A 9,874-nucleotide genomic window follows, 5' to 3' on the forward strand; every position below is an offset into this window, starting at 1 on the left:
GAGTTTTGTTTAGGAGAAACCATGTGGTTTGCCCGCCTGCTGTGGCCCTCCTATCTCAGCAGCTCCCCCTAGCTTCTCAGATGGGTATTCTGGCAAAATTTGGTACAAATAAAACCAAGTGTTTTGGGTACAAATAAAACTACGTGTCAAATCCATTAGGGTAGGATGTTGAGTAAACAGACAATCATTTTTGGTCCTGAATCATTTTGTTCCCAGATACCTTTAATTTGGGTTTTCAAAATTAAAGGAAGTTCAAAATTTCCTATGGCAGATCTTCTGCCACAGGAAACCTGCTGTATTTTGTTCTAAATTTATATTCTATTAGCTTTCCCTTCTGTGAGGTTTCAGGTCACACCTGCTGCTGGCTTAGGACTTACCTGGTAGAATTGAAGGTTAGGTTTGGTCTTGCATCACAAACCACAGAATTACCTGTAGAATTGGGTGCAAATGTAGAATCTTTTCCATTAAGGGATGTTTGCAAAGATTTTTTTAAAAAGCTATTTTTTTTTCAATTCTCACCTCCCCACCCCTGTAACAACTCTGTACAGTTTCTGACATCAGCATTTTGAAAAGTGTGTGTGTCCATTATGAAGGATATAGTTTGCATCTGAGACAGACGGGGCAGTTGGGGTGCAGAAAAAAAATTAAAACAAAAATCTTATTTCCTGCCACCCCCACGTGGTTTTTAATGAGAACGTCTGACTCTCACTGTGCCCAGAGATAAATACATACACAAAGGCAGAGTTTCCTACTTGATATTCACCCGCAGTCAGGAAGAGGGAAAGAATTGCTCCCCAGGGTTAACATGGCAGTAAGCGAGGTCAGCTGTTTCCCAAGACGTTGCAGCCTCTGAATGTCTTACATTAAAGCTGGAACGATACAGCTGAAGCAGCCAAAGTGATTTACTAGAAGCCCTGTTAGGTTGGGTTTGCTCGCAGTTTCAGATCTTGGGGAGGTTTTAGCAGAACTGGTGGCAGAAAATTGTATAAAGCACCTCTGGAGAAAAGAATTCTTCAACCATTTCCAGTTTGAGACATGCTTGTTCTAGAAACTACTTTATGTTTCTCTAACTTGGGCCCCATAGGCTGCAGTTGTTTCCTAAGTTTAGCAGGAAGGAGAGGGCCATAGTTGGGCTATACTGGTGGAAGATGACCAGCTGTCTTGAGCCACAGGGGTTTTCTAGGACGTGGGACATTAAAGTCTGAAAGCTCTAAGACCCAGGCAATGGGACAGTTGGGTCACCCTGCTTGGGGAGTGTACGTGTTTATGGAGGGAAAGTGACAAGATGAAATAAAAGAGATTTTTTTTTTAACAGTAGATGTTATATCTCCTTCACCAGACCAATTAGCATAATTAAAACGCTGGTTTTGATATCAGCTTGAACTAATTCCTGTCTCTACCATCTGTGAGCTCTCTGCACCCTCTGGCATCTTGTGCACTGGTCTGAGGAAAACAGAACTTTTTTTTAGGGGAAGAGATCAAGTGTCTACTGTTTGAGTTGTTTCAGCTCTGAGATGGCTCAAAAAGAAGTCTCCCACACATTTACTGGGCTGTATAGAATCACTTGCCAATTCCTTCCTCATGAAGCAACACAGAGCAAATTTTCCTTACGGATGACTTCATTTTTGGCACCGCTTATTGTTATTTTAATAGAATCATAGCATGGCTAAATAATGATAATAGTGGTGATTTGTGAGCGCTGTAATGTAAGTCGTGGCATGTGCTAGCTGGGACATGGGTGTTAACTTCCTCGTCTCTTCGTCTCATACCAGGTTGATTCTAAGATGCATGGCCTGTTTTTGAAGCCAGCACTTTACTGTCAACTTCATGCATTTTCCTTAAAGAGCCTCCTTTATCTTTCCTTAAAGTCCTGGACTGCTCAGCTATGCAATATACACATGAACATATATACACACATCTATCTTTATCTGTCTATCCCGTAAACATGCACATATGAAAAGACTATTAGAATATGCAGATACCACAATGCTCACAGTAAATTTCTCTGAGTTGTAGGATTATGGATGTTTGTATTTTATTTTTTTATGATTTTCCTATTTTCCAAAATTGTGTGAGAAGCGTATCTTCCTTCTATAGTCAGAAAAGATAAGTGACCTTAAAAGATTTTCTTTGGGGGAAAAAGTAAATATAAGTAGCCTTCTCATCCAACCTTAAATGACACCAGAGTATATGTTTTCTTGTTTAGGAAGAAGGACTAAAATATCATCACCCCGTGACAAAACTGCATCAGGAATTGAATGAATTCTCTCCTAGATTCCCTTCATACCTTAAAGCCTTGGCCCCCAAAAGACAGAAAAGCCTTCTATTAAGAATGAATTCTCATTTCCCCTTCTTTGTTCTCCTGCTGACTTCCCCATCACAAACTTCAGGGTAAAATGTCCTCTAGCAGGGAAAGGGGGCAGGAGAAGCTACCTGACTAGATTAGGAGAGGAATAATTTGAACATGAACATGAGAGCAGATGATCCAAGCTTGAGGTGATGAGTCCTTTATTGGCATCACGCAGGATGACCTTTTGTCCTCTTGGAGCCCAGATGTGTGACTTGCTGCTAGTTAATGAGATATGAGCAAAATCTACCCTCATGCCCAGGTCGCTGGTGGGCACAACTGGAGCCTTGTCCGTGTGAGCCAATGAAAGAAAAAGCCAAATGGATAAAATGGCAGAGAAGAACATTGACTCAAAGGTTAAGAGCCCTGTGTTCTGTTCCAGCCAGAAACCAGGAAAGCTGACTTTCGTTTCACAGCTCTGATTTCTTATAAATGAAATGTGAACAGGCATTTGCTAGCAACTATTTAGTATATAGAAGCCATAGTCCCTCCCAAATAGCAATAATAAAAATAATGCCTGTTCCATTTACACCAAAATGTACCAGGAGTAAAATGAGAGGAAAGTACAGTAGAAAACCGTTTATCAAGAATGCCTAAGATCTGATGTGTTCGACATGAACAATATTTCCAGAATTGAGGTATAGTAACTCCAGATGAACACAGCGATTGGAAATAAGAAGACATTTTAGCACACATATGCCAATGCTTTAAAACATATAATCATGAATTGTGCATCATGAAATATCTCTTACAGGAAATCATTTCTCAACCATTTTACTGCTGGGATCTTTGTTGAGAGGAGTGGTCACTGAAGCAAATCCCTTTACAACACTTCCATTGTTTTCAGTGCTTCTGGTATTAGAGTCTTAGAAAAATGATCTCCAAAATGCAGATCAAACATATAGCTTCTCATCTCACCACTTCTCTAGATATGTTCACTCCAACCAGTCCTTAAGGTATTGGCAGTGTTGCTTTGCCCGTTACATTCACCTGCATCACCACCCTCTGTAATTTTCAAGGTTCGCTTCAAAGAGTACCTCCTCCGTGAAGCCTTTCCTGCTGCTCCTTCAGGATGCGATATTGCCTTCATTTGAACCATCATAACAACTGGGCTACCATTTATTAGGTTCTGCCTTGAATTATGGTTCATTCATGTGCTTGTCCTATCCCCCTCCTTGGGGTCATGAACCCTGTCTCACTCATCATTGTATACCCAAGAACATCTAGTAGAGAGCTGACACAGAACAGGTGCCTGGGATTGCATAAATTTGTGGACTATCTAGAGCTAGAAAAGACCTTAGGAATCATTTGGGAGCAACCTACTTATTTTTCAAAAGGGAAAACCAAGGCCAGAGAGGTGAAGGTACTTCTCTGGAGTCACCGGCTAGCTGTTGCCAGAATTGGAACTAAAACTTGGGTCTCTTGGCCCATATAATAATCATCCGATGGCTTTGAGAAGCATGAACATATTTCACCACTGGGAGCAGATAACATTGTATCCAGGGGTTCACTGGCAGGATCCCAGCTCATCTGAAGGTGGTGAGAATACGACCACCAATAATCATGGCTTCCCATTTGATGAGTTCCCCCATGTACCAGGCACCAAGCCAAGTCCTTTATACAAGTTGCCTCATTGTCATTGTCTGCTCAGAATGGGCCACCGAGTCACAGAGAACTGACTTCTCTCCCTTTTTCCCTTCTAGGCTAATGGAGGTTGGCAGGATGCTACTACCCCTTCATCAGTGACCTCCCCTACAGAAGGCCCTGGCAGTGTTCACTCTGATACCTCCAACTGATCTCCCAGCAACCACATCCCGGCTGACCCTGTGCCCCAGTCGGGGCAGGGGCAGGAGGGAGGGTTTCTCTCCCAACGCTGAAGCGGTCAGACTGGAGGTCGAAGCAATCAGCAAACACAATAAGAGTCTCCTTCTCTTCTCTTCTTTGGGATGCTATTTCAGCCAATCTGGACACTTCTTTACACTCTCTTCCCTTTTTTTTTTTTTTTTTTCTGGGTAGAAGCCACTCTTCCCTGCCTCCAGCTGTCAGCCTGGTTTCTGTCACCTTCCCTGTCCCCTTCCCTCTGTCCTAGACTCTCTGGGCCCCTGCCCTCCATTACGTCACTGAAGGATATTTTCAACAATTAGAGGAATTGAAAGAGGAAAAAAATGACAAAGAAAATAATAAAAGCATTTGTATGTTTTCATGCTGGTGGTTTGAGGAGCCAAATTTACCTCATTCGGATCCCTCACTCCCCATATCAACAGGCAGTCCTCTGTTTTTCTCGTTACTCTCACTACCTCTTAGCAGGAATATACCACATTGCCCTACTCGTTCTGGGCCTCCCGGTCCCCTCTTGCTCTTGACTCCCTAGGGACAATTCTGCTTAGAACACTTTCCTCCTCTTCCTTTCCTTCTCCAGTTGTTCTTTGGGAACTGGCCCAGCAGGGCTTTGAAAACTGCCACGTGTTCAGGTTATGCCTCTGCTAGGTTGGTTCCTAGGCGGGAAGTGAGGCCTCAGGGGAGAGCATAAAGAACAGGAGGGGAAGAATTCCTGCAGGCTTTTTCATCTTCCTGATAGCAGTTCTTGGTTTCAGAGGCACAGTCTTTGGAGACCACTCATCGCGTAGTAAGCAATGCTCAGAACCTACTGGAGTTAGTAGCATGGTAACGAACGCATCACTAGCAAGGAGAAAGTTCTTATCCTGAAACCCTTCAGCTGTCCCTTGTCCCGTGCATACGTGCACCGTACACTCACATGTAGGCATGTGCACAAACTCACACACATCCACTTTCTGGAGAACAGCCGCATGCCATATGCAAATATTTACGTTAGTAACCGTAGGACTATGCATTGTGAGCCCAAGAGAGGGAATTAGCAACTCTGCATGAGGGTCACGGTCATTGGAAGAGAAGGGGCCTCCACCCCCCGCAGGCCCACCCGCATGCACAGGACAGAACGACACACACAGGATTTGATTGTGATGAAGGCCAGGTTTCCAGTGTAAACTATTCCCATTCCCTCCGCCTCTGGAGCTCTCAGGGAGCCACACACGGTACTTACAGTGTCTGTAATGGATTTGGTTTGGTTTGGTTTTATTTTTATATTAGGGATCTCTCATTCATTCTCCTAAGTGTTAGATGACACCGTGTTCTTGACGCCTCACCTCTTCTTGTGGGGGAGAGAGTTGTCTAAGAACGTGGCTGAGGCTAACGTTTTCCTAGCTGAATTAGAAAACCTGAGGGTCATGGGGAAAACAGAGGTAATGTTTTCATTGAAATCGTCACAGTGATTTTTATTCCCAGGGGATGTCTAAGAGAGATGCGTATGCACTAGAATGCTATGCTCTAGTATTACCTGAGCTTACTTTCGTCATAGCCAACTCTGCCAGTGATGAAGATGGCCGCTGTGTCACTTGGTTAAGGAGGAGGTTGCCAGCTCTCTTGGTGCCTCATTTTTATCAACTGTAAAATGAAGATGGTTATGCCTACTCACCAAGAGGCATCTCAGAGGCTGAGGATATTGATTTCGTTCATCCCCAATCTGTACATGTGAAGTAAGGGGAAGTAATATCCCTGAGATATTACTGAGCTGAAATGATGTCCCTCATCCATGCCGTGTAGGGGCAATAACTGTTTTTCCTGTTCTAAAGTCTGGTTACCATCAGCCCTGACGTCATCACCATGATGATAAACCAAAGGGTCATGGCTGTTGATTTTGTAGTTTTGGTCTATTTGGTTTGTTAGTATAGAGAAAGGCATCCAAATTTGAAAAATAAGACCTGGCTGTCTTAGCGGGCACTTGAATCCAGTACGTAGCCTTGTGTAAGTACTTAGTGCTCTGTCTCAGCCCCTCTGCTTGAGAGGTGTCCAGGAAGAGGTGCAGATTCTACAAGAGGATAGCCAGCCAGCAAAGCAGGAAAATCCCCCATGGCACTGCAGCGAGGGGTAAAAATCCTTCTGTGTTGTGTGTGTAGGCGGAAGGGGAGGAAGAAACTGATCCATTAAGAACCTGAAGATAACATGAATTTGATGGGAATGGAAAAAGTAAAGATTTGGCAAGATGAGATTACGCCTTGGTAACTAAGAGCACCTGAAAGACCGTGTCTGCCAACCTGTGCCACACCCAAAACAGGGCTAATTAAAGGGGTTCCCTAGAAGGAGCATCTTTGTGTCAATTCAATAGTCATTAGAACCAGTGGTGAACTATGGCTTAGTGGCAGAAATACACAGAAACTCCCTCCGCAGGGATGGTTGGCTCACACCCACTTGGCTTTGGGCAAAATACAAAGAAAGATACAAAAGCGTTCTCTTGGAGACAGAAAAGATGACTCCAGATTTGGATCAGAGAGTGCTTGCCATTTTAGTTTGATGAGAAACATCGGAACAGTGCTTCATTTGCACAGGCCATTTCTCCCACCGCACTAGTCTGCACTGGCCGTCACCTCTCACAGCCTCTCTCCCACCCAGCCCTCCACTTGGCCCCCTATCTCCAATACCTTTCCCACGGCCTCCCCTCCAAGCCCGCCATGACCTCAAATGTAGCAGCTACGAGATCTCTCAGTGGGAAGCCAGGCGAGAGGACGTTGACAGCAGATGGGCGTGGGATCAGCCGTGCCTCTGGAAATGACGGCTCCCTAGGAATTCATTTTAAGTCATTTCTACAGGTAGCAAAACGTGCCCCAGAATTCCTTCATTTTCTAATGGACTAGGAGCGCTCCATTTTCCCTGACAGCAGATTTCCCCTGAGAAATGGTACTAGACCCTGGGTTGGTCCGCCTTGTAACTCTTCCTGACATCCTCCTTTTCATCCCTGACTCCTCCCCCCGGCGTGGATTTGATTCCCTTGCAGTACTTCTGCCAAGTGGCACTTTCTTTGCATTTATTTTTTTTTTTATTTTGCTGTGGTGGTGGTTCTTTATTTGCCGATTGCCTTTTCTCACACGTTATCTTTTTTCCTCCTTTTCCCTTCTGCTTATTCTTTTTCTGCCCAGAAAAACCTGACTTCGATACCAAAAAAAGATAAAACTACAGAAACTCAAATTTAAAGAAAACTTAAAAAAAAAAACAAAAAAAAATCCTCAACGATTCTTTCAGCTTTATTAACATTTTCCATTGTTTCTTGCGACTTGTGTCTCGTTCTTTGTAGTATTGATGATGAACATTTGATAATGAATGTTCTTGTATATTCAGATAAAGAAAAAAAACCAAAAAAGCGGTCTGAATTTAATAGTGTTTATAATAAAAATTTTAAAAATGACCCTCATAGCACGCAAAACAGAAGGGGAAATTTCCCCTTCTTTCTGTGACAATGCGCATCATTCCTGCATTAGTTTTTAACACCAAACTACCTACATTCTTCATTTCCCCCATTTTTCTTTTATTTTCTCGCATTTGTGAATTAGTTCAAGAATGCTAGAAAAGTGTCGAGTTGTGCACATCCATTTCCTGTTTCACAATGTTTAAAAGTGACAGTAATTCATTTTGTAAACTAAAATAAAAAAAAAAAAGGTTGGAATAGTGAGCATAATAGGTACAACCTAACACATTATCATGTTTATTAACTTTGAGACCCAGAAATAAATTCTTTCTTTTCTTTATTCCTGCTCTTTAAAAATACAAAAAAAAAAAAAAAATTATGTTTTGTTTTGTGTTGTTTTTGGTTTGTTTATGGGGCGGGGGGGCTTTTTTATTGTCAGGATTATGAACTTGCTGTTTTTATTCCTTACATATGTATACGAGGTGATGTGAAAAGTTGATATGGGTAGACTAAGCTGTTTCCTTGTACTTCTTTGCTTCAGAATACAGTTGATGCAAGACAAAGGTGGATGTTGCATTGCTCACCTATGCTTCAGTGGGTGTGGCACTCCTGGGGTCCCTGCGAAAATGAAGTCAGGGACGTGGGTTCAGGGATTTTGACCTTTTCAAGATTCAAGGAATCGGTTCAGAGGACCTTTTATATAGTGGGGAAAGGATTTTTGCCCTTGTTTATGCTGAATACAACAAAGGAAATGCTTTCTCTTCTGGCTTCCCTGGCTAATAACAGCATTCCATGAGGCCTCTTCCAACTAGAAAGAATTTTTCTTCCAGAAGAATCCCACAGGAGATGCTGGTATGCTGGGCATTGGCTAAACAAACTATATCTAAGAAGCAATTCTTGGAGCTAGTCTACCTTTTGATCCTTTGAGTTCTGATTTTGGATGAAGGGTCGGTGAGATATTGAGCCAGTGCGTGTATTGAGCTGTAGTTCTCAAGCTAAGAGGTTAAGTTTGATTTAATGACAGTACACTTCTCATTAACCTCTGATTTAGGCAGCTGCTTAAGTTAAAATGTGTGACTGGCCTGATTCGGAATGCTTTTATTAGCTATATTGAAAAACAAAAGCAATATTATCTAGAAGAAGCTTATTTTACAACATCTCTCATTCACCAAATTATTAGGTGTTCAGAAAGCATCCTGACCTAAGCGAGAGAAGTGAAGAAAGAGTACAGAATTGTGGAGTGATCCTTTAGGAAGTGTCTCCACCCAAACATACGTGTTCTGGTTTTTAAGTCATAATGAAATAATGACGAGCTTTTCACATCACCTTTTTTGGTTTCAATCCCTAGCTCAAAGCTTTCTGGAATCTTTTATTTTTTTGTAAACAATTTTTTCTTTTGTTAAAATGAATAAAACATTCAATGTTTTCCCCCTCTCTCTCTTATTACTTCTTCCCTTTCTTTTGGCTTTTTAAAGTTTTTGAAATGCTTTCCTTTGGTTGTTGGTTTTATTCTGCCCTTTTCTACCCTCCCCTTCCCCCTTTTCTTATTATCCAGAGTATAACCCTGCAAAACTCTGCTCTGTTTTGGTTCTGAAAGCTTTTCTGCTTCTGTGAGAGCACAGGCTTCTGTCCCTTTTGATTCCAACTGAACTTTTGTTTTCTCTAATGATACTAACACGGTGTAGGTTTTACAGTCTCCTAATTTGTACTGGTAATGCATATTCCAAATAAATAGTTTCTTTTGTTGCAAAAAAAAAAAACGAACAAATATACTCTCATTTTGTGTACATTTTTTCTCTTAAATGCTGACAATCTGTCTTCTCCAAACTTGGCCTGGGTTAGTGTGGATTATGGTTTAGACTACTGCCCTAATCGTTTTAAAGTTTACATATCCTATCAGTGACACAAATGACCTCATGGGCCACCTACCTCACCCATGAAAGAAAGGGGGAGGTAAGGAAGGAAAGAAACAGAGAAGGTGGAGGAGAAAGAGGAAGAGCGGGACCAAGAATCTCTTATGGGAAAATATTAGCTATGGTGACCGCTGCAGTGGAGCTGAGCACCTCATCTTGTCTTCTTGCATGACTCTGAGTTCCCTCTTGACTGCCATTTGCCTAGCAATGTTAAAAAAAGATATCAGGAAGACTTTCCATAACAAACTAAATTCCCAAGTCGTGGTTGTTTACCCAGTGGTTCTCCTTTCCTTCTCGTTGTCTGCTGTGATCTGGACATACGAAAAGCTATAATTCCCAAAAGATGTTTCAGGGGAA

At 42.2% G+C, this 9,874-nt stretch overlaps 1 protein-coding gene across 3 annotated transcripts in view; it reads left to right on the plus strand.

The window, feature by feature from the left end:
• The window catches only part of PBX1 (PBX homeobox 1), a 289,849-nt gene extending 280,475 nt beyond the window's left edge, over positions 1–9,374 (plus strand). For all 3 annotated transcript variants that reach the window (XM_077156782.1, XM_077156783.1, XM_077156784.1), the window contains one exon: positions 4,051–9,374. In XM_077156782.1, the coding sequence (XP_077012897.1) occupies positions 4,051–4,143 (93 nt within the window). In that variant the 3' untranslated portion in view covers positions 4,144–9,374. The remainder of the gene's footprint in view (positions 1–4,050) is intronic.
• The last annotated feature ends 500 nt before the right edge of the window (positions 9,375–9,874 follow it).

This window comes from Tamandua tetradactyla, chromosome 4, assembly GCF_023851605.1.
Source record: "Tamandua tetradactyla isolate mTamTet1 chromosome 4, mTamTet1.pri, whole genome shotgun sequence".
Taxonomy (NCBI): domain Eukaryota; kingdom Metazoa; phylum Chordata; class Mammalia; order Pilosa; family Myrmecophagidae; genus Tamandua; species Tamandua tetradactyla.